At 48.6% G+C, this 26,829-nt stretch overlaps 9 protein-coding genes across 9 annotated transcripts; 3 read left to right on the top strand and 6 right to left on the bottom strand.

The window, feature by feature from the left end:
• Positions 1-149: 149 nt before the first annotated feature.
• On the bottom strand, positions 150-1,973 carry N7489_010092 (FAD-dependent oxidoreductase; the record flags this gene model as incomplete). Its single annotated transcript, XM_056715841.1, has 1 exon — positions 150-1,973. The coding sequence occupies one exon, from the start codon at positions 1,971-1,973 to the stop codon at positions 150-152; it is 1,824 nt and encodes a 607-aa protein (XP_056563463.1).
• A 1,927-nt stretch (positions 1,974-3,900) lies between these two features.
• Positions 3,901-6,236, bottom strand: N7489_010091 (uncharacterized protein; the record flags this gene model as incomplete). Its single annotated transcript, XM_056715840.1, has 4 exons — positions 3,901-4,354; positions 4,466-4,903; positions 5,063-6,023; positions 6,080-6,236. 4 exons carry the CDS (start codon positions 6,234-6,236, stop codon positions 3,901-3,903), a joined length of 2,010 nt encoding a protein of 669 aa, XP_056563462.1.
• A 1,156-nt stretch (positions 6,237-7,392) lies between these two features.
• Positions 7,393-9,131, top strand: N7489_010090 (uncharacterized protein; the record flags this gene model as incomplete). The annotated part of the gene is made up of 2 exons (XM_056715839.1): positions 7,393-9,044; positions 9,098-9,131. 2 exons carry the CDS (start codon positions 7,393-7,395, stop codon positions 9,129-9,131), a joined length of 1,686 nt encoding a protein of 561 aa, XP_056563461.1.
• A 1,174-nt stretch (positions 9,132-10,305) lies between these two features.
• Positions 10,306-11,657, top strand: N7489_010089 (uncharacterized protein; the record flags this gene model as incomplete). Its single annotated transcript, XM_056715838.1, has 3 exons — positions 10,306-10,488; positions 10,530-10,855; positions 10,913-11,657. 3 exons carry the CDS (start codon positions 10,306-10,308, stop codon positions 11,655-11,657), a joined length of 1,254 nt encoding a protein of 417 aa, XP_056563460.1.
• Positions 11,658-11,812: 155 nt separating this feature from the next.
• On the bottom strand, positions 11,813-13,958 carry N7489_010088 (DUF3405 domain-containing protein; the record flags this gene model as incomplete). The annotated part of the gene is made up of 5 exons (XM_056715837.1): positions 11,813-11,875; positions 11,936-12,764; positions 12,815-13,403; positions 13,463-13,707; positions 13,789-13,958. The coding sequence occupies 5 exons, from the start codon at positions 13,956-13,958 to the stop codon at positions 11,813-11,815; spliced, it is 1,896 nt and encodes a 631-aa protein (XP_056563459.1).
• Positions 13,959-15,368: 1,410 nt separating this feature from the next.
• N7489_010087 (uncharacterized protein) lies at positions 15,369-16,800 on the bottom strand (the record flags this gene model as incomplete). The annotated part of the gene is made up of 2 exons (XM_056715836.1): positions 15,369-15,982; positions 16,083-16,800. 2 exons carry the CDS (start codon positions 16,798-16,800, stop codon positions 15,369-15,371), a joined length of 1,332 nt encoding a protein of 443 aa, XP_056563458.1.
• A 2,195-nt stretch (positions 16,801-18,995) lies between these two features.
• On the top strand, positions 18,996-20,766 carry N7489_010086 (uncharacterized protein; the record flags this gene model as incomplete). Its single annotated transcript, XM_056715835.1, has 7 exons — positions 18,996-19,109; positions 19,195-19,350; positions 19,444-19,576; positions 19,643-19,858; positions 19,913-20,502; positions 20,564-20,680; positions 20,740-20,766. 7 exons carry the CDS (start codon positions 18,996-18,998, stop codon positions 20,764-20,766), a joined length of 1,353 nt encoding a protein of 450 aa, XP_056563457.1.
• A 50-nt stretch (positions 20,767-20,816) lies between these two features.
• Positions 20,817-22,232, bottom strand: N7489_010085 (RCC1 domain-containing protein; the record flags this gene model as incomplete). The annotated part of the gene is made up of 1 exon (XM_056715834.1): positions 20,817-22,232. One exon carries the CDS (start codon positions 22,230-22,232, stop codon positions 20,817-20,819), a length of 1,416 nt encoding a protein of 471 aa, XP_056563456.1.
• A 2,321-nt stretch (positions 22,233-24,553) lies between these two features.
• Positions 24,554-26,608, bottom strand: N7489_010084 (putative MFS phosphate transporter; the record flags this gene model as incomplete). The annotated part of the gene is made up of 2 exons (XM_056715833.1): positions 24,554-26,063; positions 26,124-26,608. 2 exons carry the CDS (start codon positions 26,606-26,608, stop codon positions 24,554-24,556), a joined length of 1,995 nt encoding a protein of 664 aa, XP_056563455.1.
• Positions 26,609-26,829: the final 221 nt, after the last annotated feature.

The following is a 26,829-nucleotide window of genomic DNA, read 5'->3' as shown; positions in this document are numbered from 1 at the left end:
TTTTTCTCACCTTGCAGCCAAATGTGACTATACCAGTATGTGCATTTACTAATGGATTTTGGGCTCGACTGCCTGAATATCGCATTTTTTTCTTCAATAACGGCTCCACGTAAATCTGGATACAACTTGAACCTCTCCTAGGCGACCCCTTAGACTGGTTGTTGCTTCCTCTTCTTCAAAGGCTCCAAGTTAGCATTAGCTGGTCCCTCAACACAAACTCCATCCTTGCTGAACCGACTCCCATGGACAGGACAGTCCCAGCTCTTCTCGGTATTATTCCAACAAACAACACCCTTCATGTGAGGACAAAGCGCACTGTTCTCGTGTACCTCTCCATCTTCGTCTTTGTAGACCGCGATCGGCTGAGAAAAGCCTTTGTTCAAGACCCCGCCTGTGCCGGGCACCAGATCTTCAATATCCGTGATATCAGTTTGTAGAAAGCGCTTGTACTGCGTATTTATCTCAATATCATGGCTGAGCATTGATGGAAGCGACTTTGCCAAGCTGGCCATGCGACCGGGGTCGTAAAGTTGACTCCACGGATTCTTCAACCCTCCGATTTCGTCGGCGATAAGCTTCCCAGCCAGAACACCGTGCGTGAGTCCATTGCCGCTATCACCAGTGACAATGTACGAGTGTTTCGTGCCTTGGTTTTTTCCAATGTACGCCATGTAATCGACAGGCTCGAATATCTGGCCGCTCCATTTGTAGTCCACAGACCCTGCTCTAGTGAATCGGGCACGTACCCACTGCTCCAACTCCGCGAATCGACCGCCGGTATCTTCTTGGCCGACCTTGTGGTCGCAGCCGCCAACGACGAGGTAGTCGTCCTTATCGTCACACTCGGTAAGACGGACATACTTGTACTGCTCGGCCTGATCGTAAAGTAGACAGTCCTGGACATATCCTTTAGGGACGCGGATTGCGATACAGTAGGTGCGGTTGTATTCCATCTGGGCAATGACAGCGAGCTTCTGCAAAGGAACACATGTTGCCTGGACGGCTTGATTTGCGGTGACTTTTTGACCATTCTCTGTTTGGATAGTGACTCGTTCCTTCCCGAAACCCAAGACCTCGAATCCTTCTTCGGTGAGTGACACGGCTCGGGTATCGGTGAAACAGTTGAAGTTGGGCTGCTTTCTCAGCCACTCGAGAACCCCGACGAGGTACTTTGTTGGGTGGAAAGTTGCTTGGTTTTCAAAAACAGCACCGCCTCGCTGGTCCGGGCCGCTGTCCCAACCCTGGACTTGCAAGTCATCGTGGAAGCTCACTGATAGACCAAGATCCTTTGCCATTTTGACCTCCTCCCTCAAGGAATCGATCTCCTTTTGATAACCCGGATGGTTCACATTGTATTGAGAAATTTCGTACCCTGGGAGGTAGCGGAATTCACATTCGATGTCGAGGTTCCTAGCTATTTCTCCCACTCGGTTCAAGGCCCAGGTATGGCTTTCCGCGGCGATCCGCGCATTTTCCTTGCCGTGCTTCTTGGCTATTTCGGTGTAGCCATCATCTAGAGCGTTGGCCAAATGGCCGCTGGTACGCCCAGACTCTCCAGAAAGTACTTTTCTTGCTTCGAGCAGTGTGACATTGAACCCGCGGTTGACGAGTTCGTAAGCAATGGAGACTCCAGCGATTCCGCCGCCGACGATGCAGACATCGGTTTCAATGTTTTCTTTGAGGGGCGAAAACTCAGGGTGTTTGGAGTATGGGACTTGGTGAACCCACACCGGATCTGCCTCACCGGAGGTGTTGAGAAATTGGGTGACTGGCGACATAGCAGCAGCCGCTGATCTAATATTGAACGGGCGATTGAGTGCCGGGAACCGCTTCAAAGGCGTCAGGTTGACTTTCGGTCGCGCAGGACTCAGGTTTGCGATTGAATGGAGAGCCGAGAGAGGAGCAACATATGTGACCTTCCGCTTCAAACAAGGCCCCAGTAAGCGTGTTTGGGGGCTTAAAATGCACAGCATGAGCTCTGTAACGATGATTACTCTCTGCAAAATTTGAGCTTCATCTGCCACCACTCATATCTTTATTGCTCATCCATGCTTGTGTCTTTCTAGTGACATGCTTGATGACGTAGAAAACGGTCATTGTCATTGGCATTGCAAACTACGCTAATTGGGACACTGGGCAAACTCTGATATGATTCGCCATCACCAGCATAGTATTAACAATTTATTACCGAATTGGTTTGTAGGTTGTATGGAGATCAAGCAAGTTTATATACGAAATGGCAATTGGGGGTTCTGACGTCATGGTTCGTCGACGTCAGGCCGCGGGCTATCAGAGTTCCCGAAAACTCAGATGAGTATATTCCAGGGACCTGCTATTGTTGACGTCCTTTGGCCTCGACGCGATATGAGCTCACAATATACAACATACAAAAACTTTCATCCTCTAGGAAATAGAGGATCGGCCAGTGGAGACTTATCCATACGTGGGAACTGTTGGCACAAATACAAAAAATAGTCGTGCCCGGGATCGAACCGGGAACCTTCTCGGTGTGAGCGAGACGCCATGACCATTAGGCCACACGACTAGTGATAGTATCTAAATGCCACTTTTGTCTTTATGGGGCAATCCACCCCGGTTCATACTCTTTGGATAGACACAGGAGTTTGTTCAGGTAATTAATAGCCAGACTTGCCTCGCAACATCAGGGCATCAGAGTTCGAAACGCAGGCACTAAGGACAGCAGAGCAACAGGCTCACTATGCCAGTCAGGCCGAGATACGTCTTAAGGTAAGACAGACACTCCATCCATTTTCAGCTAGTACATCCTGGACTAACTCTTATTCTAGGGCGACAACGAGTGTATTAACATACGTCGCACGGAGCATTTTCAGGCACCGACAGCCGAGCCGGTGTCTGGGTGTTTGCTCCGACTTCCTTCTTCGTGAAAAGAAGGGGAATAGGTACGATCCTGCCCTTGCTGGAGAAATTGACGGACTTGCATTTCTTCCACTACCAGATCACAGGATCTGTTCTCAAGATATCCGGCACGATTGATGCTGACCGATTTTGCCAGTCCACTGGCCTTGATGCTAACGACCCACGAGTGCAGAAAGGTTTTTCCGCCGCCAAATGCTTCAAGACCTTCATATTCATGGTGCTAAATAGGCTAACTATCTACCTATCTACCTATAACCTTTGGAGATACATGTATAACACTCAAGACAAGAAGAGCTTAATAATCAGTCGCGTGGCCTAATGGTCATGGCGTCTCGCTCACACCGAGAAGGTTCCCGGTTCGATCCCGGGCGCGACTATTTTTTTGGTCATATGTAGCTCCTACCTAGGTAGTCACCTCGGAGTGTACTCTATGTGTGCCCTAAACCAAAGATCTACTCTATACATCTGTACTAGATGTACTAGAAGACTACGGAGTATCCTATAGATAGTTAGGATAATGCCTATACAAGTACGGAGTAGTAGAATTTGGTATAAGCTCACTTCTTAAGCTCAACCCTAATAGCTATCCGAATGTTAATAACTAAAACGTACAAGCAGTAATTACAACATCATTCCTTCATAGACCCATACTTGACAGGTAGGTAGATTTCTTGTCAAGTGCAATGTTCTCCTCTGAAAGATCTACCTATTATTCCTCGCCATAGATTAATAATCAAGTCGCGTGGCCTAATGGTCATGGCGTCTCGCTCACACCGAGAAGGTTCCCGGTTCGATCCCGGGCGCGACTATTTAATTTTTTGCCATATCAAGCTGATAGTTATTGCCTAGGAGTATATCTGTTCCTTAACGAAAATCTACTCCATGCTTAAGAAGACTGATGCATAGATAGGATAAATAGCATTTAGCATAACTAGGGCATCTGGCAGCCATCCGAATGCATTAACAAATATGGGATGAGTACATAGTCCATTCCTGCCCTGCCTAAACCTCTATTTCGTCTGCTTTCCTCTTCTGTCCGAATAACTTCCGGGCCTCAATGAGGCATGCCACTCTGGTGGCGATACTGAGGCCCTTCTTGAAATAGATATCTTGTCTCCGGGGATATTCGGTGAGGTTAAATCCTGGAACATCACGAAATCCCTTCCATAATTTGCTGAGCTTGCAGTTGTAGATTGTTGTCCACTTAGAATCGGTTGGTTTCCAGATTGTCGTGGTGTTGCACGGACCGCATTTTATCTCTGGTAAGAGAAATCTCGGAACCTGGTGGCCAGTCCATCTAGCTGGCACTGTTTTAGTCTCACGACAGGCTCTTCCGTGAGTGCCCTTGCATGCCACTTCAAGGTCCCTGGGATAGTCTCCAAGCTCGCTTGGCTGAAGAGTGAACCAGTAATCCCACTGTTCAAGTGCCTTATCAAAACGATATTTCTCCAAGTCCCTTCGATTAGCAGGTAGACACCTGATCCGCTCGTACAAGGGGCGAAGTTCCGCCCAATGTGCGGTGCAGTCTGATCTGCCACAACTGCTGGAGAGTCGCCACATTACATACCGTTCCGGCGAGAATTTTGCCCAGTATGCATACGGATCGTCAAGGTATGGCCTCTGGCATGAACCACATTTTCGCGGAACAATGTTGTTCGGTGATGCCCGAAGAATGAGCAAATCATCCACACTCGGTCTTCTCGAGCGAGCAATCATCCAGCCGTAAGCGGCCAGAACGGAAATTGCGAGAACGAGCACATCTAGCTCTTTCGGATTACCCTTGCACCTTTCCAGGAGCCAAAAAGCAGTTTCAAGTTCATCCCGAGAAGATATTGGGGACTTGTCGAATCTGAGGCCGTCTTGGGCCTGTAGAAACTCCACTAAAGGGTGCGGCAAGTCCTCGAAGTCATAACCCTCCGACTCTGTCTCTTGGTGATAACAAGTGAGTACCTTTTGGAACTGGCAGATATTATGGAGGTTGATTTCCGATGCTCGAATGGCTGCACTGATTGGAGAAGCGAAAGCTAAGCTCAATTGCCCTAATTCACACCAGTATTCTGCTATTTCCTGCAGGCGAGCGTTCCTCTGTTTCAGCTAATAAGTATGTCTCCATAAAAGTTTGCTAGGAATTCTTCATATTAAGGTTTCATCATCGGTCTCACACCTGAGACGAGGAGGATCTAAAGTTTGCCCTGATTTTGGCAATTTTCCAAGCTTGAATAGCTGTGTAGCTGCTGATAGATCCTCACTTGTAGCATGGAGACATTGCAAGCCCCGACGTGCAGGTTTGAGTCGTGTTTGGTAGGAGGGAAACTCGGAATTTGGGAAAGCTGTTTTGAGTTGGGCTAATGCTTGGCCTTTCCAGATATCTCTCTGATTCTTCACCTCTCGTGTCAAACGAAGGTTTGCAACCAGTCGAGGGTCCAGCTGATAGAAGTTAGGTGTGGTTTGAATACCACCTAAGCGAGCCGCAAGTTCTAGCGCTCGATCCTGTGGGAGACCAAAACGATATCGCCAGTTCCGACCCCTCTCTCCATTGCTTTGCACATACATAAATTGTTGGGGATGCGAAACGAATATGATGAAGCGCTGAAAAATATTGGCTTTCATTTCCAGATACAGGACCAAGCCTGCGTTACTTCCCCAGAGTGGTAGGGGCACTAGGTTAATACCGGGATACTGCTTCATTCGTGATCGTACGCTGGCACCCCAGCAAATTTCGACAACGGCCTTCATCGCTGACCGTAGGCCAAACACAAACGTCTCATGTATCGCCGAGATCTCCTCAGAGTATGAATTGGCGCAGTATTTGCTGTCGTCCCGTCGAGCGATATGATCAAACAACAAGCAATTGTTTTCCGTCGAGAATCCAGCTTTGTGGATCTGGGAAATAGAAGCGTTCGATAGGTCTTGCGTTTCTTGATAGCAGGGGTCGTCGACACTGAACGTTGGATTGAAAAGATGACAGGCAACGGGTGCACCGAGAGGGTCACCAGGCGGTCCACTTGGTCGTACTAGGTGCTCCTTAGGTCGGGGGACGCCGTGTAGATCCCACCAGGCACATTCTCTGTCAGCGAAGAGCTCAAACTCCTTGTCTAGATCCCAGGTAGCGGATTCCGTCTGGCCTAGCTTCTGTTTAATATTTGCAAGTTCTTGCCTTTTTGAGTATGGCCAAACACACCTTGAGCTGCTATTGATTCTTGATCTCGCCCAGCCTCAAAATCTCTTATGTCACGAAGAAGCTGTTGAATACGTATCAACTCCTCTCCCGAGAAGTATTGCTCCGGGTCCTCTAACCATAGATCGCGGAAGAGACGAAGTCTTTGCTCAGCCTGCATGATAGAGCGAGGCTTTCATGTGGTGCTTAATATGGAGTTTCAGGCTAGCCAAATACAGCATTTCACCTTCATCACAAGATAATACTAGCACCAAATTTTGTCAGCAGGAAATACGGTTTCTTGTTGAGGCTACGGAGGAGAGGAAAGATGGAGATGAAGAGAGGTGATAGATAAATCTATAGAAAGAAGCTGGTATATAAACCAGCTGTATGACTAAGATAGCAAAGAGCCAAAAAGCTCAGTCTGCACACAGACAAACGCATACCCTGCATGGACTGCATGCCAAACAGATACCCTGCGTGCAGTGCATGTCAACATTTCTAATTCATTCATGTCCACATCCCACACCTCTAACCACCAGCACTGGAAAGTATGGAGCCTAGGTAGTCTCTGCCAAGCTTACGAAGCCCGGGATGGTATTCGAGCTTGGCGTTTGTGCATTCGGAGCCCGTCACTGAACGGGTAAGGTATCTCCGACCATGTCAGTCTTGCTTCCGTTGTCCTCGACTTGATGGTATCGACAACCTGTGGCTCCTTCGGGTGTTCGATGAGCAAATTATAAGCTAATGAGAGCAGTCCGCATCGTTGTCTTAGCTTGAGGCCTCGCGCTCTTTTTTCGAGCGAATTCGAAAATGTTTGACCGCCTAGGTAGGCACTCTAACAAAACAAGTGGAATTCATTGTTACAGAAATTAGGTGTATTGTTAACTAGCGAGCGTACTAACTAGCAAATTCATATTAATGGTAGTTAAAATTCTCTAACTAACTAGTTAGTTAAAGGTCCAGTTTTGACAATCTGCCCAGGTGGTCGGACATGATTAATAAACAAATGCATAACCTTCCAGGAATATAGGTAAAACCTTGGAAGTCACATGTTTCAGCGGCATTAACACCGTATCATCCTATTTCTGGACACGTTGTTTGAACGTTCCCTTCAAAATAATATATGTAGGAAGTGAACATGAGGGATATATATCTCTGCAATAGTTTCCCAAAAGGGAATATTGGAATGTACTGTGACACCGGACCTCGGGATCTATGGATGGTCACTGATCTGATTATCTAAAGTTGACCCGCACCTGTCCGCAGCGGATACTCCAGCTTCATTATTTTCCCTTTCCCTCTTACTTACCACATTTTATACGGACTATAGTGTAATGGAAGATGCAGCCGAGTCCCTGTCCTCGACATACCCGATCGACGCTGATTGCATCCCGACCGTAATGGAGAGCCCCAAAGTCTCAAACTCAGATGTCTCGAGCTCGGAGGAGCATACACCTAGCGATACAGCAGAGCTGCCTCATCTGGTCATCCAGTTAATTCAATGCCAACAATGCTCCCGCCCCTTGCGAAGTCCGCTCCGCCTACCATGCGGGAATTCAATCTGTCGGGAATGCTTACCTGCCCTTCGGCCGCGCACGGGTATTACTTACCCCGTGGCTGAGGGGAGGGGCCAGGAATTTACATGCTTTTGGAAAGGAAGTAAGGCGTGTGTTGGGGACCATTGTGTTGGAGACTGCGGCGGTGATGTGCTGCTTGGGAAATTGGTTGGTCTTTTTGGGGAAATACTGGGGTCAGAGGCAAACAAGGCAAACAACGTACCTCAAGATTTGTCTCGGGATGACGGGCCATTACTGCGATGGAAAACCGATGGGCGGAATCAAAATAGAAGTGCACAGTTGCAGCGACATGGGTGGCTGGGGGGACTCTATAACCTGGCACTGGAAGGCCGGTTCCCCTCTGATGCATGTGAAGTTATCTACGGAGATTCTACTACCCCAGCCGGAAGCATTGAATCGCAGGATCTCATTCACTTTCAAACACTGCGAGACAGACTCCGCGCCGAGTTAGACTGCCAGGTTTGCTATTCACTCGTCTTGGATCCGATGACCACGCCTTGTGGCCACACCTTCTGCCGAAAATGTGTCGCGCGGGTTTTAGACCATACCGATCTGTGCCCCATTTGTCGCCGAAAGCTAGGAATGCCAAATGATCTACAATCAGAACCCGTAAATCAGACTGTGACACGGCTGGTTGACTACCTTTTCCCCGACCAAATCTCACTCAGGCGGGAGACCAGCGCCCAGGATGAAACAGGCCCTGGTTACGAGAAGGATTTGCCACTTTTCGTGTGCACCCTATCATTCCCGACAATGCCGACTTTCCTCCATGTCTTCGAGCCCAGGTACCGACTTATGATTCGCCGTGTTCTCGCAAGTGGAAATGGAAAGTTTGGTATGGTCATGCACAACCGGCAGCGCCGGGCACTGCCAGGTCAGCGGGAAGACGTACCATTCGTGCAATACGGAACCCTATTGATGATCGAGCGATATGAGTTGCTTCCTGATGGCCGCAGCCTTGTGGTGGCTACAGGCGTGTCGCGGTTCAGGATACTCGACTCGGGAATGCGGGATGGCTATTTTGTTGCCAGAACAGAGCGCGTAGATGATATCTCGCTCGCAGGGGAGGAGCGGCTCGAGTCGATGGAAACCTCAACGGACGGTGTAAATGCTCTGCCAGAAGAGAATGAATCCGATCCCCCATTAGACTCAATGTCAACGCAACAGTTACTCCTCTTGGCAAGAGAGTTCATCAGCAATCAGCGCATATCTGGGGCTCCTTGGCTACACCCACGCGTCATGCTAGCTTATGGCCCCATCCCCACAGATGCAGCGCTCTTCCCATGGTGGTTTGCAAGCATTTTGCCCATTTCCGAAGAAGAAAAATATCCTATACTCGCTTCCACAAGTGTTCGAGAGAGACTGAAGATCTCGGCAAAATGGGCGAGACAACTCGAAGCTCGAGACTGGTAAGTTCAACCTATTTCTCTGAGTTCGATACTATTCTGACATTTTCGATTAGGTCTACTCGCTCATCACTTCACTCTGTCTTATGACTATCCGTCCCTCTCCTTATCTTCTGCATCATCCCTCTATTACTGAGGCCCTTGTCAGGAGCATTCACCTCGATATCGCCGAATGTATTCACTTCGATGACACCATTTTCTTTCTCGATATCGGTCTCATTTGGTGGCCCCGGACTTTCGTTGCCCAGTATCAGCTCGCATATACCCAACGAACCTGATCAAACCCGCGAAATTGGCCAACGAGAGCAGAAAGATGACACGTACGTCTCTCAAGGATTTGTGATTGGCGCCTTCCTGGTGATTTTCTTCGCCCAGGTTGGGGTTAATTTTCTGCATGCTCTTCGAACCGGAAGACGCAGACGACGGTTTCTGGAAACGCAGTTTCCCCAGCCCTTGCCCCAGCGGGGTCAGGAACAAGATCGTGGCTTGGATCGAAGGCCTGGTACCAATACGAATGCTACGGAAGAAAGTGCACGAGATGAGACCGAGGGACGCCCCGCTACATGAAATGGTGTCGGATAGTGGGATCCGACACATCTGCCCAGGTGATACCCAAATTTAACCCCGATTTGGTACTGTATGTCATCGCTACCACACAAGAAATATACCCCCTTTTGACGAAGCTTCACGACATTTCTTTTTCTTTTCTCATTCATTATAATCTGCCACTTTATCCCAACTTGTTGTATATAGAAGCCTAAATTGGGACTCCGCATATTGAAATCCATGTATTCTTGCAACTCGAGATTCGGACCGTTCAAGAAGCCTTTTGAGATGGGCTCATGTTATACAACATGCGTTTACCTCTCCATCTAATACCTGCGGAGTGACCTAGGAACGTAGTCTTAGATGCTACAGCTTATCTCCAGTGATTCTTACCCTTTTCATCCTTCAACATTATGCACCAAGCGCCACGGATTATCAACAATGAGCACATGTGCAGGAATCGGGTGCCCATAGATGTACTCCGTACTCTTGGCATGCGTATTGTACATGTATTTCTCCCCTGACTGTACGTGTAATTTTCAGACGTGAGATGGCGGGACAGCCCTAATGGTATTCCATGGTTGATTGGTATCGGTGCCGTGGAAATATAAAACCTACTTTTAGCCCCATGCGGCTTACGGCCCCCATCTGAAAATTTCCGAGGTTCTTCTGCCCTTGGAACCTGCTGTATTCTTCTTCTGGTTATTATTTTGCGGACATGAGAATCAGCCGCCCTTGGTTGCAGATACAGCGTCTGCTCAAAGAACCAGCCGCAAAGGTTCTTTTAGTGGCAGGTTTTGTGTACCTGCTCACATTTCAACTCTGTCGAATTCACTTCTGGCGCGATCCTCACTCCGCTTTCTTCGATATCCGCAATGTTTTCGAGTGGAAGTATAGTCTGGTACGAGAACATGAAGCGAATCATTTCATTTCCTTTTACAGTGCGCCGTCGGGGGTGATCCTCGTACTGTTTTGAGCGAAGGTACACCTTTGATATGCGCGACGCTAGCTACTGTGAAGCGCAGCAAAGACGACTATTTTGCAGCGGCCGTGGGATCAATGCTAAGCAACCTCGATCGTCGGGAGCGTCGTGCGCTTTATCTGTCGGTATTGTTCGCAAATACTGATCCAACCCAACATCCTAGCTGGGGCCAGAAATGGCTGGAACGGGTAGTGGATTCGGTATCGACTTATAATGTCTCCGCAGAAGAGTTTCGCTATCTTCAAAAACTAGAAGAGGAGCGTAACTTTTATGAGAAAGGTGTCTAGTACGTTTCGAGTCTGAGCCGCTATAATAACATTTTATCTAACCGCAAGGCTACTAGTGACTATATCTACCTCCTTAACCAATGCCTCGAAACGGGTGCCCCGTATATATTAGTCCTTGAGGATGATGTTATTTTCGCAGATGGATGGCTGGTTAAAACCCTAAACGGCCTTTATACCCTGTCACATGGCCCGACTGCTCGCAACGGATCTTGGATATATCTTCGCCTCTTCTTTACCGAAACATCTCTTGCCTGGTCCACCTCAGACTTTTGGTATCGAAATATGCTATTAGCTTTTGGGTTGGTTATTGGATCTGGATATGCTCTTTTGTCAGCCGTTCGGCGATACTGGCCTTCCACTCGTGGTTTCTTAAACAATTGGACTGTCGCCGCTATATGTCTGGTGGTAGCTCCTGCTTTTACGGGATTGGTATACATGATTGGGAAATATTCACTTTTCCCACTACAAGGTGTGGTGGAGATGAATGGCCATGGATGTTGTACCCAAGGGTTAGTATTCCCCCGCGAGCAAGTTCCAGCTTTGGTGGCCCGCCTACAAGAAAAGAAAAGCGGACAAACCGACAGTTTGATTGAGGAGTATGCCATCGACAGCGGCTTGACGAGGTTGGCACTTGCGCCCCAGCAGCTACAACATGTCGGGCTGCAATCAAGCCGCGACAACCTCGAAATCAATACCCAGAGCACCTGGGCCTTCTGGTTTGAGGAGAACGATGCCTCGGAGCTGAATATTGAGCACGAACGACTCGTGGCTGCGAGTGACGATGATTGGCATTTGGTTTGAAATGTGTTATCTGTATATCGCTTCGGGGACCCCGATTTCAGACAAGAGCCATTCTTCTGCTCTTGATAATTCTATGTCACTTGAATAAGGAGAAAGTCCAGTACAAAATCCCGGAATGTCACTAGGACGAAGCTCTAATGTGCCATGAGAGCCAACTATCTTTTTGTATTCTTCACCGGATGTAAGAACATCGGAGGCAAGCAAAGGCGATGTCCGTCCTGTCCGTGTTTATTAGCAAATATCACCACGAAAGTCAAGGGGTCAACAAAACCACTCACCTTCTCCGAATCATCATAACCTAGCCAGGCTCGATAAATCTTTTCGGGGAATTCCGACCCAAACATGTATGACATTTTCATCAGAATATCATTGTGCTGGTTCCAGCTCCAGATACTATTCCACCCAGCGCTGATTTTACCAGGCTTGCCCGAGTTAGCCCGGAGATTAAGCTCAACGGGATTTGTATCGTGCGCATGGTAAATGGGCTGAGGAACCTGAACTGCTTTCAACCCATAATAAAGAGCCCAGGATGTGGGGGACATTTCAGATGCTAACCCCAGACCTTTCTCGGTTTTGTCCACATGCATGAGGCGGAGCAACCGGGCTGAGACACGGGACATTGCCACAACGGATGCGCGGCGTGGAGTCCGTTGCTTTTGGCGGAAATTATACACCCGACTCCTGAAGGGCCAATCGGTGTGCCGAGGGTTAAATTGAGGTAGCCAGGTTATTACGTCGGCTTCTTCGCCCACGCCCCAGGTCCAAGAATCATCGTCCAGGTCTGAGCGTAGAGCCTCGGGTGCTTCATTCCCAACCTCGATACCTTTTGCTGGCTGTGGGCCCCAGATACTGTCAAGGTTCGTCATGCTCTGGTCTACCTGGTCGATAAAATCGTCCCAGCTCCCGTGCACAGCGGGGATGTAGAAGTAAGAGTTGCGCTCCCATAAATTCCTGCGAGGCTGTTGCTTTGCAAACTCTGCTGCCTGCTGGAGAAAGTTATAGAAATGTCCTGTATAACGTGAATCCATCTCAAACTGCCAGAAAAAGTCGTATTGTGGATTCACCCGTGAGAAAATCTGCATTGGCTGAAAGTATTGAAGTATGGCTCTGGAAAACATTAGCGTTTCGAGATTTGACTGAAGCTGACGAAATCTTACTCATGAATATCGATCTTTGGGTACCAGTCCTCTAGTATCTCTGCGTTGAAAAACACAGCCAGATCCTGGAGCTCCCGCGGAAGAGAGTTTTTCAGACTGTCCAAGCCCGCCTTGTCCGCTGGATGAGGCACTTCAACGTCTTTCGTATCAACCAAGATGATCACCTCGTATTCTGCGCCGGGTAAGAGCGATAGCTCCATTATAATCGACCGGATATAATAGAGATCATCTTCCGTGTATTCCATGCCGAGCCATGTGCGCAGGACTACCGCCGTCCGTGGTTTGAAAACAGCAGAGGTCTTGTTTCGATCGGTGTCGGTCCTCTCTCCGCCCCAGCGATGTTCATCCGTCTCCTTATCGTGCTCCCTGTGCAGAGTCTGCGTCTTTTCGCCAATTTTCGAAGGCTGATATCGGTCTACATTGCGCTGCAAGCAGTCTTGTTGCAAAGTGGCCCAATTCACATCCTGCCACTGCACTCTTTCGCCGTCATCTGCATAGCCGTACGCCGCATACCGAGAATACCGGTCGGCGCAGACACTCCGATCAAGATTCCACGCCTCGTATGATCCAAAAATTGGTGTTGGAAAACCTAGTATGCTATCAGTGTTCGCTGAACTACAATATGCCGTAGGCTTGTCAATTTCATACCTGACTGATTCCAACGAAACGCTTTCATAGCTGTTTCCGCATTCCTACGATCCAGGACTGAACCATTTGGGCCAACGCACTGCTGGTAAGTTCCTCTCCATGTATTGTTCCATGCGAGGCTGTTATATTCAGGATATGGATCGTAAGGCATGGAGAGTGGCTCGTGCGGAGTTTCCAAAATAAGCTGACCGAGGCTATTCCCATCACCAGCAGCGCCGGAGCCTAGGAAAAAGGCATTTCTTTTACTGCAAGGAGATAACCATGTCAGCGACTAGACGAAAATTGCCGTATCAAGCCGTATTAGCCTAGGTGGTTAAACAATATACCTTGAAGGATGGACTGTTCGACTGCCTTGTATTGTATTAGCTTCTCTTGACAGAGGTACAAGCATGAAAATTGTAAATGCAAGGCCAAGTGCGACCGCAAAGAGAATGCGCTTTAGGGAAGTGCGCAATAAATGTCGGCATTTCAGCACAAGGTTGTCAATAAGGCGCATTTTCGAGGGATGACCATGTGGGTTTCAAGGAGCGATTCAAACGGCTTTTGTTTTCATGGTCGCTGATAGTGATACGTTACTCGTGTCCACGGGTCTGTGGACATGTATGTAGTGGTAAAAGGAAAAGGAGAATGCGTAAACACATGGCTGAGCAGTGGGCAGATCCTATTGGCTGCTGAGATTGGGAGCCTCCAAAGTTCCTTGGAACCTTGGAAGGTTCCGCGGGTAGAAAGTTAGTCATCCGCCACGTTATGCACGGACCCGGGGGCCGTGGCCCGTAGATGGATAATGTCCGCAGATACATATTCCATACGGAGTACATACGGCTGTAATTTACACAGCGAAAAAAATATGCCAGCCCTGTGCCCAACCTTAACGGCGCCTTACCCGATATAGTACAGGTGTCCAAATAGTACATCATTATGATAGAGTAACAAGATGCAGATTTTTCTAAGCTATGTATCTAGATAAACTCTGGAATTTCTTTACCGTAGGACATCTTTTAAAAGCGAAGTAAGAAAGAAAAAGAACTCGGACTCGAACTGGGGGTTGGCAGGGTGTTGGGAAAGCACGGACCTCGACTCAAGCGAAGGAACAGATGGAGTACTCCGTACGGACTACTTCGGAGGGAATACTCCTTAGTTAGGTGCTAGTGACTCTAAACTACGGAGTAGTAGTAATCGCGTTTAACAAACCTGGCTCAGGTGGAACACTCTCTCTATCTTAGTACGAAGTATGGGGTATATATGCACTCTGTTTGGACACTTGGGAGGGGTTTTGGTACAGATTATCGATGTGACTACGGAGTACCTAGGTGCATGTCTCTGATCATATATCCAATTTAACCCCTTTCCCTACCTGTTTTCCGATGAGACCTAGTACCTAAACGGACTAGCTTATTGATGTCTAGTTGAGACATCAATTTAATTACACCGGTTCAGGGAAGGTTCTACCCCATAGGAATTCATTATTGATCATAGATTGATCAATCTAATTCAGTTTTTACCGCCAGCGTTCATTCACCGTGTTTACCTATTTAGTGCGGCCTCAATAACACTGCTTATGCCATCTGTACGATCGAAAGATAACCGGCCCTAGCAGTGAGCCCGCAAGATAAAAAGAATGACCAATTCAATTCAATTCCTAGTAACTGTCTTCTCGTATCAGGTCTTCCGCCGAGCTCTGTATCAGACTCCATCGACATTCAGATGCCAGGCGGTTTTTTACTACTACCTGCCTTATGAAAGATGTTATTTCTTGGCAAAATAGAGGACAACCACACAAGATTTTTTGCTTGAAATGTAAGAGATGCCACTCCTTATAGGAAATTCAACCCTACTTCGTAATTTATCCTGAGACAGAAACTGGCATTGTTTAGGAAGGAGCCACTAAAAACGGTAATACCCACAATTAAGAACCCAACCGTTCTTTCACAGCATCATGTTCCGCGCGCAAAGCATCTGCATCGTTCATCTCGAACTCGAAATTCCAAAGCTTCTCTACAACTGTCAAATCCGCCTTAGACTTGATCTTGACGTGTGACGAAATATCATTGCTGGCACCTTTAGAGCTCTTCCGCCCAACATGCTGTACAAGGCTTGGCGTCACTGCCCAGCGAATCTCATTCCTCGCATTTGCATATTCCTCAGTGAGCATGTCAACGTACCCGATACGCTTGGATGTGTATAGCGCGACGAGTTCCGGTATCCGTGACTTGGGGAAGACAAAGGCCTGTGAGCAACATCCAAATTTGGACATTTGATGCACGCCGTTTGATCGAGGGAGCATCGTCACTCGGCCCATGGCAAAAAAGAGTCCAATCAATAATGGTGTGAATATAGCACTCAAAAGGATTATTGTCGTATCCGGTAAAAGGGAGCGGATATGCGCGTTCAATTTCCGAGAGACCAGGAGGACGCAAACCACGAGGCAGACGACGAGAATGGAAAATAGAAGGTAGGTAAGCCATTCTTCTGCGTTCCAACCAAAGTATTCTTCGGTGTAAAAAAGACGTAGGTATAGCCCTAGGTAAGAATAACTATTAGTACGAGCAAAAAAAGGTAACTCGAGGGTATGGAATTTCAAGTCAAGGACTCCTCTAGTCTGCATGGCTGTAAAACTCACAATTTGCGGCTCCCATTTCTCGAGTCTGTTCTTCGGCAGAGGATAAAGCAGCTTGAGTGCGATGATACCATCCGTCTAAAGCCACGAGGTCGTCTTCAAGCATAATGACATATGGCGTGTCAATGTTTGCACACGCCTTCAAGAGATATGTGTAGTCAAAAAGAGCCTTCTCACGCCCTGCTATTTTGGCCTCATCTGTTTCTAGGGAGTGTATATGATCAACGTCAACTTCGGAGGCATTGTACAGCAACACCTGGTCCGCTAGTTTGTATAACCACGGCTCTGCATACGCAGGATGCTGCAATGGATCCGTATGTGCGATGAAAAGAATCAAGTGAATGCCCGCTCTTTCTTCCTCGCTCAGGCCCTCAAGGAATGTGCCTACAGTAGCCTGGAAATATCTGGCACCCTTTCGTGCAATGGTAGCAATTCCCAAGCAGAATTTAGGCTGTCGTGGACCTTTTGGTACTTGCGGCTCTGTATCATTGTTTGCCGCATCGATAAAAGAAGCTGCCTGCTCAAGTCTGATAGCCGAGTAGACAGGATCATAAGCTTTTGTTGGATCGAAAAATATTGAGGTCGGGTCACGGGAGGATTGTCTGCGTGCAACCATAATAAGTAAAACATAGAAGAGCAGAAAGAAAAGAAAATTGCGAAGCACCTGGACCGAGGTAACTGCTGAAAGCCCAGAAATGGGAACTAGCCGGTTCAAAAGCATTGCGCAAGGCGAGAATAAGAGTAAGAAGATCAGGCTCGGCAGATGATCCACGGGTATTTCGTACCTATAAACAAGTTAATAAGCATGTGGAAATATTTCCTATTCCCAGAAAAGCCCCCGGGGCCAAATGATACATGTAGACTCCACTAGGTGGCCCCAGTGTACACGTACACGGCCCCCCAATACACTCCGCTTCTCCACTAGACGGCTCGAGCCGCAGGGGTCCAATACAAGAATTAGTTCAGTACAATAAGTGTCTTTTGTATGGGATCGCGCTACAAAATGTACCTATTATCAAAAAATTCCTTCTCGCTTATACTTCTCAGCCACAACATTATATCAGTATAAACGTAGGTGCAGAATATAGTGTATAAAGAATGGTGTGGTTCAGAAGAGGGTCCTCAAGAGTGCAGGTTTTCGGCCCTCTACATTGATATAGCAAGTTTGAAAGTATTTCCTAAGGAAATAGCTCGACATATTGCAGATTATAAGTCTTAGTATCAACTTATCTCCCGGATATCCAATCTCGTGGTTTGTGGGTTGAAAGGATTGTACTAAACTAGATATTCCAAGTCGCCCTTGGAGTACACACACCGTTGACTAGTTAACCAGTAACTATCTTTTTGAAAGAAATTATCCGACTACTATCATTGTCATTCTGAGTTTAATTCCCTTTGGACCGAGGCAGAAATTACAAGTTACATTTACTTCTGAATATGTACACCGTATGTACTTTGTACTCTGCACACTATTACTACCCTGGCCCACTATTGCTTTAGGAAAGCAGAACAAAAAGTCCTTCGGACTGAGCCTCGGCGAATCGGAAGCACTACGGAGAGAAATAAGCGAAAACGGGACCAAGCCACGGGATAAATACAAGCAATTCCAAACCGAACCCCTGCCTAGGAGCGGGGGGAGGGTTGGACATGTGTGTACATGTATGAACGGAGTACGCACTAGTCTGTACGGAATACACAGGGCTGGGTATAGTTTCCCGGATGATCCTTTCCCCGAATGCGAGGCTTACGTCATAGCATCAGAACCCCGGGGCCTTCTGGCTATTCACTATTGTGCCCATGCTGGCTGTCACGAAAGTGCATGGTAGGTGCTCAAAGGCTAAAGAGGGGCTGCAATGGAGTCGTAAGTAGGGATTTGCGCGTCTCGGAGCTCGTCCAGAGCATTACTCACGTGCTGCTGGGAGGACCTGGGGAAAGCCTCGAGTAGTCGTTCAATGTGATTTATACAACGATACACCTGTGCTATTCTGACACTTGTCGCCCGGAGAGGAACGGTGGACGAAGAGAAGAGCCAAAAAGGAAATATTGGGGGGATTAGGGGGCGTTTTTATACTCCCAACAGACGCACCTTCCCAGCATAAAATGTTCTATGCTTTCCTATTTTGTCCGTTTTCTCGTGACTTGCAAAACAAACGTTGGAATCATCTTGTGAACTGCACCTTCCTCGACTCTCACCCCATACTTCCATTTACATTAGCCGGTCTCTGGGTTATCGAAGAACGCGACATTCTTGAACGTCAGCAGGTCTGTGGCCTACCTAGGGCTTCCCACCACGCATTATCTTGGCAAGGTTCTCGAAGGCAGTGCGACGGTTGTTCATGATCCCGTTAAATGTGTCTGCTAGCCCAATATTACCAATTACAGTCTAAGCTCTGCCCTCGGCTAGTGCCTGATCAACCTGCTATGTGAATATGTCCAAGGGCATCCCAAACCTGCGACCCGCTTCCTCCCCATGTAGTCGTGCAATTCTGCTATAGCAAGGGTCTGCACTGATACATCAGCGTCCTTGGGCTAGGATTGCCTTACTCCCGACGGGTAGAGGGGAAATCTCGATCATTTCGGTGTTCGAGTGCTTCGAGCGCCGCAGCTGCTCCCGCAGACAGAGAATGAAGACGTTCACCGTGAGTAGCTCTGGCCTCCGATGCCTCGCAGATATAGTACGGAGTATATTTGGATGGACCTTGTGACCAGGTTGGGTTCACCCGGGACGGCCCCGGGGGTCTATACACAGCTTATGTAATCTCGTGTGTTTGTCCGCGTCTTCTTCTTCAACCGAACCTCGAACAACCAACAGCGCGCCATGAGCTCAATGGGATAGATAAACTGATACACGCAGATCAACTCTATGCTTAAACCTAATTGCCATCCGTCAAGAGGCCAAGCAGTCCCAACGCAGTCATGACGTCGCTCTCATTGTCGCTAGGCCCGCCAGCCTTAGTCCGGCTCCATGACGCTTTAATATGCCTCTCCAAATTCAGCGAAACAGTCGCCATCGAAGCAGAGCCTGACCTTGTAAGTTATCTTACCTTGGGGAAGATCAGTTCGGTGCAAATTCTGGAAGCCAGCAAATGAGATATTCTGACTAACTGTACCCCAGCTCCGCCTCAGTGCCCTCAATTCCACCAAGACGGGGTTTGCCTCCTTCGTGTTCGAGAAGGGGGTATTCTTTGAGGCGTATTCTTTCAACTCCAGCATTAATGGCAGGAGTGGCAGTGTTTCGCTGGAACGATTCTTCTGCCAGATCTATAACAAAGTGAGTATATAGAATTTTCCCCACTTGAATTTGGGTCCTATAGGAAATTTACGGGTGATGATCTTCCTTGATCGATGCTGATATCGAATCCAGGCACTTCTCTCCATATTCCGCGGGAGAATCGACAGAAACAAGGACACAGCCGTGGAACGCTGTGACATGGAATTGCATGAAGATCTGCAGCAAGCTGAGTGTAGACTAACAGTGAAGATGATTTGTGGGCTAGGTAAGATACCCTTGCATGGAACTGTCTTTGCTGGCTTAGACTGCATGTATCTGACACTATATCTAGGAGTGATCAAGTCGTACAAGTTGACCTACGAACCAGCGGCTGTTCAGCATGCCGTCTTCGACAAATCCAAAGCTACCAGCATGTGGACTGCTGATCCACGGTTCCTCAAACAGCTCATTGAGCACTTTAGCTTATCTGCCGAGCAGCTGGACATGTACTCTGATTCCGGCAGAGCGGTGTTCACAAGCTTCACAACAAAAATCACCGATGGCAAGGGTATGTCGTGTTCTCCATTGAGTCTCCAGGTCTGGCTAACTGACACCCAAACAGAAGTACTAAAACACCCAGTCCACACGTCCGTGGCAGCAGACAAGCGCGACTTCCAAGAGTACTTAGTCGAAGATAACATGCACGTCGCGATCAACCTGAAAGATTTCAAAGCCGTAGTTGCGCACGCCGAAACGGCAAATGCTACCGTAACAGCACGGTACACCCGACCCTGCAAGCCTCTGCAACTGGAATACCGATTCGAAGGCGTCAACGCAGAGTTCACAGTCATGACCCGTGGCCAGGCAGATAGTGAAGACGTCCCCACGTCAACACGCGGGACAATCCCACGGCAAACGCCCGCGCCTGTCCCAATCTCAGTGATCAGGCAGCGCGATACTCGCCCATCGGTGACACCAAGTACTCAGATGCCCCCGCCGCCACCGAGAAGCAGATCGATCCGTCCTCTTAATGGGTCATCTACGCAGGAGAATCTGAGCCAGAAACCTAGCGCAGATCGACCGGTGGCATCTGGCCTTTCGATGGAATTCGATAGCCTTTTCGTGCCTGCTGATGATGACCGGCAGTGGGATGAGATGGATGAAGAAGAGGAGCCGCAGGATATTCTTGGCTGGGATGCGTCGGGAACACAGGTATGTGGTTTTCCTTTTTCGCTTCTGGTGGTTATAGATGGGTGACTAACCAAACGCACAGGACGCATTCGGGGCATCTATTCGCGATGCGGAGCCTTCCTTCTCGAAACACAATGGTTCCCGTGCCGAAGACGCAGACGATGAGATGGGTCTTCCGCCGACACAGCGTTTGTCTCAAGTATGTATATTCCGGTTCTTGCGAGACTCCCATACATGTGTGCTGATGGTAATTGATAGGTTCGCCAATACGGTCTTTTCGACTGAGCAAACACCCCCTGTCAGGAGCAATGCAGTTGCCAGCAACTTTCGGCGCTCTAAGATCCCAAATTCACCCCTGTCACAATCATCCAGCTAGTCGCACACCCCGCTCCAACCCCGACAACCTTTTCATCCGCACCTACGGCTTCAGGGAGCGAAATCACATTATACGTACCCGACACATTCCCCTGAGAATCCGTATCAGGCCCACAGTTCCCATGCTCGCCCCATCCAAACGCCGCCACTCGGCCATCTTGCAGAAGAGCAAGGGCATGTTCACTGCCAACAGCGAGTTTAGCAGGAGTCGGAAGATCCGGCGGTGGAAGTTGGCCTCGGTCATTGCGCCCCCAGGCAACGATGGAACCACCGGCAAAATCCGAATCAGAGTCTGCCTGTGCATCCGATCGAGGCCCGGTGCGTAACATTTCATTCGATATCGAGGGTTGCACCCCTCCCAGCCCAGACACAGCATGTACATAGACCCCATGCCAACTAGCCGCAATAGCAGTAGAGCCATTAGGAATAGTACCTCTGCACCCTCCATAATCCTCTTGCCCATCATCTTGTAAATGATCTCCATATCCACCTAGATCTCCATCATCCCCCGCACGCAAAGATAAACTCTCCGGGATATTCAATATACCCCACCGATTCCCCCTATCCCCAAGGACAACGAACCGCCCCCGCCCCGAAACAACCGTAAACTCCCTGCCGCAAGCAACAGCCTCCGCAAAGAAAGGCACAAGAATCCGAACAGGAGAATAAGCAATCTTAGCATCTCGATTATCCCTCCCGAGCTGACCCTTCCGTGCGGCGCCCCAGCCATAGACATGTCCATTCGAAAGCACAGCAGCCGAGTGAGCCATTCCGCTCGCCAGTGCTGTGACTCTCAAATCCGTTGGCGGGAAGGAGGGGATACATGTCCCCGGGACGGGGGCAGTGGTATTCTGACCTAGACCCAGTTCACCTTTAGGCGAGGATCCGAAGACAAAGACACGATCTTCCATGTCGGGAGTGTCTCCATGGTCGACATTATTGCTGCTTCGCGGCACAGAAGCTACAGCAATCGTGCCCTCCCACGTGGCGGAGACGTGTTTGAAGTTTGATACCTCTGTATCGGATGCTGCGTCTGAGATGATCATTCGACGAAAGCGCAGGATGTTTCTGTTGTCATCGGACCCGTGCTCTTTTGGGGTTTTGGTTGCCCTGTGCAGCCCGCACCGTCCGTCTGCATTGCAGCCGGCGGCGTAGATGGAGCCGCTGGTTGTTAGAAGGAGGGTGTGGTTTCCACCTGCTGCGATTGTGGTGACTCCAGATTCATCTGCCAGGCTGGTGCTTTGAATGGTGGTCATTTGGGGTCCTTGTGATGTCTCTGTCTGTGCGAAGAGACATTGTGTTGGTGTGGGGACGTCTTCCTCGTGGCCAATGCCTAGTTGGCCTGATCCGTTTGAACCGAAGGCGAAGAGTCTCATGATTCTTTTCTTTTGTTTTTCTTGGGATTTTATGTTTGGGGAATCATCGAATTTGGCGAAGTGTGCGATTCATATACATCCATTCCATCGATGCCCGCGTGCCCAGAAAATAAAGTGTTAGTCAGCATTTCTGCCTCAGGCTAGCGGCAAAATCTAACTAATCGGAAAGCGAGTGGCCACTGTAAGCGAGTGGCCACCACCTCCAAAAACGCGTCCATGAACTAGCACTTAGTTAATTCAACTACCCACTATGCCACCAATTCGCTCCCAATCCTCTGCAAATTCAACAGAGCAAGAGGGTAGGATCTTATTAGCTATCCAGGCTTTTAAAAATGGAGATATTATATCTGTTGCTCTCGCTGCTCGCACTTACAAAGTCCCGCGTATAACTCTCCGCTACCGGCTTAGTAGTGTATAACACCGCGCGATTTCTCGCGCTAACTCACATAAATTGATACAAATTAAGGAGGAATCTCTTAAAAAATGGATTCTATCTATAGATGCTCGCGGATCAGCACCCCGGCCCTCTACTATACGAGAAATAGCGAATCTTCTCCTCGAAAAGCGTGGAACCACCCCGGTTCTTTCGGTTAGCGATAAATGGGTTTATAATTTTATAAACCGGCACCCTCTCCTTTCCTCCCGGTTCTCGAGACGCTATAATTACGAACGTGCGAAGTGCGAAGACCCGAAGATTATTATAGAGTGGTTTAATCTTGTTCAAAAAACGATCCTTCAATTTAGGATTGACCCCGATAACGTTTATAACTTTAACGAGACTAGTTTCGCGATAGGGTTAACCGCTACGGTAAAGGTGATAACGAGGAGTGAATACTACAGTCGGCGAGCACTTTTATAGCCTAGAAATCGAGAATAGGTGACTATTATCGAGTGTACGAATGCTACTAGCTAGGCCCTCCCCCGTGTATAATTTTTAAAGGCAAAGTCTTTATTAAATCTTAGTTCGACGGCCTCCCGGAGGACTAGCGATTTGAGGTTAGTCCTAATAGATAGACCTCTAATGAAATTGGACTTCGCTAGCTTAAAAAGCTCTTTATTCCTACCACTTCTTCACGTACGAAGGGGGGGTATCGGCTTTTAATACTTAACGGCCACAGAAGTCATTTAACCCCGAGATTCGACGAAATCTGTGAAGAAAATAAAATCATACCAATCTATATGCCTCCGCACTCCTCTTATCTTTTACAGCCTCTCGATATCGGCTATTTTACGGTGCTAAAACGCTCGTACGGCCGGATAGTTGAAATAAAAATATAGAACGGAATTAATTATATCGATAAACTTGATTTCCTCGAAGTATATCCTCTCGCACGAATTAAAGCTTTTAAATCAGAGACTATTAAAAATAGCTTTCGATCTGCTAGTTTAATACCTTTTACACCGGAGAGAGTGATTTCGAAGCTTAATATCCGGCTTGCTACCTCTACCCCCCCTCCTAGCCGGGGTAGTGATTAGGATCCAAAAACGCCTTCAAACTATATACAATTAGAAAAGCAAGCTTCCTCTATTAAAGCATTGCTTCGTATAAGATCAAGAAGCCCCCCGAGCCCGCTTAATTCCGCTATCAACCAGGTTTTAAAAGCCTGCCAGATCACAATACAATCCGCCGTATTACTAGAGAAAGAAGTGAGCGATTTACGCGCTAAAAACGAGAAGAAAAAGCAAAAGCGAACTCGATCTACAAGGACGATAGTCCACGAAGGGGATCTCTCAGTTTAGGAGGTTCGTGAGCTACGTTCAGAGCCATTTGAGGCCCAAGTTGCGCGTATCAACAACTATCGTGAGCAGGTTTCGGAAGGTTTAAAACCGCCTCCCCAGGCCGGACGAGCATATGGGATATGTAGAAAGCCAGGCCATAGAAGAGAGACATGCCCAGATAGATGATGATTTTAGTTTATTTAATTTAATGGCGTTTTGGTTGAGATAAATGCATTTAAAAACTATACATGGGGGAGGGTGGCCACTCGCTTACAGTGGCCACTCGCTTTCCGATTACGTTAAGTCTCTTCTACGAGCTGTAAATTGGATGAATGGTCTTCAAGAATAACATTTGTAACAATATGTGGTATCAATATATCAATATCCATGGATCGAGGGGCCCGCTTCATGCGTCAAGCAAAAAGCCGAGTCATATAGCGAGCATGAAGATTTCCAAGAAGCGACTCGGTGTATATGCAAAATTGGCTTTTTAAAAGCGAAAAATAGAAAAAGGGAAATTATTCATAGCCATGCTAGCTTAAAAAAAAATGTTTCATGGTCTCATCACAGGCAATAACCTGAGGACCGAGCAAACCAACCACTTACTGCTTCTCATTGCTGTAAGCATCCTCAGACTCGCTCTCTGCAGGGGGAGGCAAGGTGAAAGTATCCTGCTTGGAAGACACATTCTTCTCCATACCCTTGAACATAGGGCTAGTGCGGTGGAAGTATGTGTGCACGTGGCCCTCGAGAAGCGAGTCATCGGTGTCAACGGCATCGGAAGGATCCTTTTCAGCGGCCTTGGCAGCCATAGCGGTCTCCCACTCGACGCGGTACTCCTCGACCTTCTGTTGGTAGTCGAGTTCGGCATCGTAGTAACGGGATTTGCGCAGGACGTAGCGCTCATACCATGACAGGTGCTTGGGGTGGACGGCAGGACCGTGGTAGTCTTGCTCGCGACCCTGGCGGAGGTATTGCCATCGGCGCTCTTGCTCCTTCAGGTCAAGGCCAGTGGTGTCGGGGAGGAAGAAGGCGGTGATCACAGCACCAGCCAGGCCAAACCAAGGCACAACATAGAACTTGGTCTGGGTATCGATGTAGTTGTACAGGACGGCGGCCAGAAGCGCACCAGCCTTACCCCAGGCAGCGGACATACCGTGAGCGGAGGCACGAATGGGTGTGGGGAAAACCTCGGCAGCAACCAGGAAGGAGACCGAATTGGGACCGAACTGGTTGAAGAACGAGCTCAGGAAGTACATGGTCTGGAAGGACTTGATGTTCTCAGGGCGGCGGTAGTATTCGAAGTTGAAAGCAGGGACGATGAAGAGAATGAAGCAGAGCATGAAACCAATGATCTGCATCCATTTGCGACCATACAGCTTGTTGTCGATCAAGAAAGAGGCCATATAGTATCCGCACAGAGAAACACCGACATTGACCAGGTTCCACAACCAGGTGGGCATGACAGATTCGGACTCGGGGCTGATCACCTTGATGAACTCGCTTTGGAAGAGCTTGTTGCCGTAGAAGAAGACATCGTTGGCGAACCAACCGCCAGCAGTTGCGAACATGCGGAATCCGAAGTACTTGAAGGTCAGCTTCAGAGACTGGGCATCGTAACCAGTGACGGAGGCCTTCTTCTTGGCAACGGCAAGTTGCTTGCTAGCAGCCTTCATGTGGTAGGCACGGTAGTACACAAGCCACAAAGTACCGACGGCGGGAATCGCGAAGGAAACTCGGTAGGTCCACTGAACAGAGACGGTGGAGTAAGGGTTGTTACCACTGCCGTGGTGGAAGCAGAGAAGGAGAATGATAAGCAGAACCTGGTTGAAGAACTGACCCCAACCCTGCATCAGGAAGGCACTGGTGACCTTGCGGCCACGGTGCAGGCGATCTTCTTTGGTGGAGATCTTGCCAGAGCCGACGGCATTTTCCATACCACTGGTGGCGGTCATGGGGTACTCACCACCAACACCGATACCGTAGATGAAGAGACACCAAGCATAACAGATGATCCAGCCATTTTGGGTCACACCCCAGGCGGCAGTCAACATGACAAGACCGAGAAGCATGATAACGGCGTCCTGAATCAAACCCCATCGGCGGCCAAGCCTATTCACTCGTTAGTCTAGTCCTAGCTCGATTCCCACGGGTGGGATGATTGCAGCTTACCAGTCACCCAATATTCCAACCAGTATCTGACCCACGATGATACCGATGATCTCGAGGTAGTCGATGGCGTAGATCCACTGCTGACTGCAGGTTGTGGCGTGTTTCCAGCAATCGGGGAAGGCTGATTGGAAGAGAGGCTTGATGTTGCCGATAGAGAAGAGCACGTAACCCTCCAGACCGAGACCAGCACCAGGGAGGACCATGTTGCGGAAGTAGTAAGAGATGGGCGAGAGGGGGTCCTCCTTCATCATCTTCCAGATATCACTCAGCTCTCTCTTTGCCTCCAAGTTGTTGTAGGAGGTAACGAATGTGATCTTCTTCCACAGCGGGAGATCAGCCCAGTAGGTACCCTCGGGGGTGTAGCTGTCATCGGGGCGAATGAGGGAATCGAAGGCACCCTTCTCGTTCATATCCATATCCTCTAGCGGGTTATGGTCTCCCGACATGTCGGGCCCATGGGGGGCACGAGGACCGAAGTCGGTCATGGTGGGAGTGTTCACTGAAAGGTGTCGCGTGAGCAGGAACTTTGCCTGATAACCGGGTCAATTCCGGCGGAGAGGAGAGTCAAAGTGACCACAATAGTTGGGGAAGGTGAGACTTCAACCCAAGGAAGTGGCAATTGACTTTCTTAAGTATGAGAAAAGGTAGAAGGTGGGAAGAAGAAGAAGGCAGAAGCGAGCAGTGAGGGAACCGGAGCGCGGAAGAA

This window comes from Penicillium chrysogenum, assembly GCF_028827035.1.
Source record: "Penicillium chrysogenum strain IBT 35668 chromosome Unknown utg000005l_segment0_segment0, whole genome shotgun sequence".
NCBI lineage: Eukaryota > Fungi > Ascomycota > Eurotiomycetes > Eurotiales > Aspergillaceae > Penicillium > Penicillium chrysogenum.
This window is presented reverse-complemented; position numbering and strand designations above follow the sequence as displayed.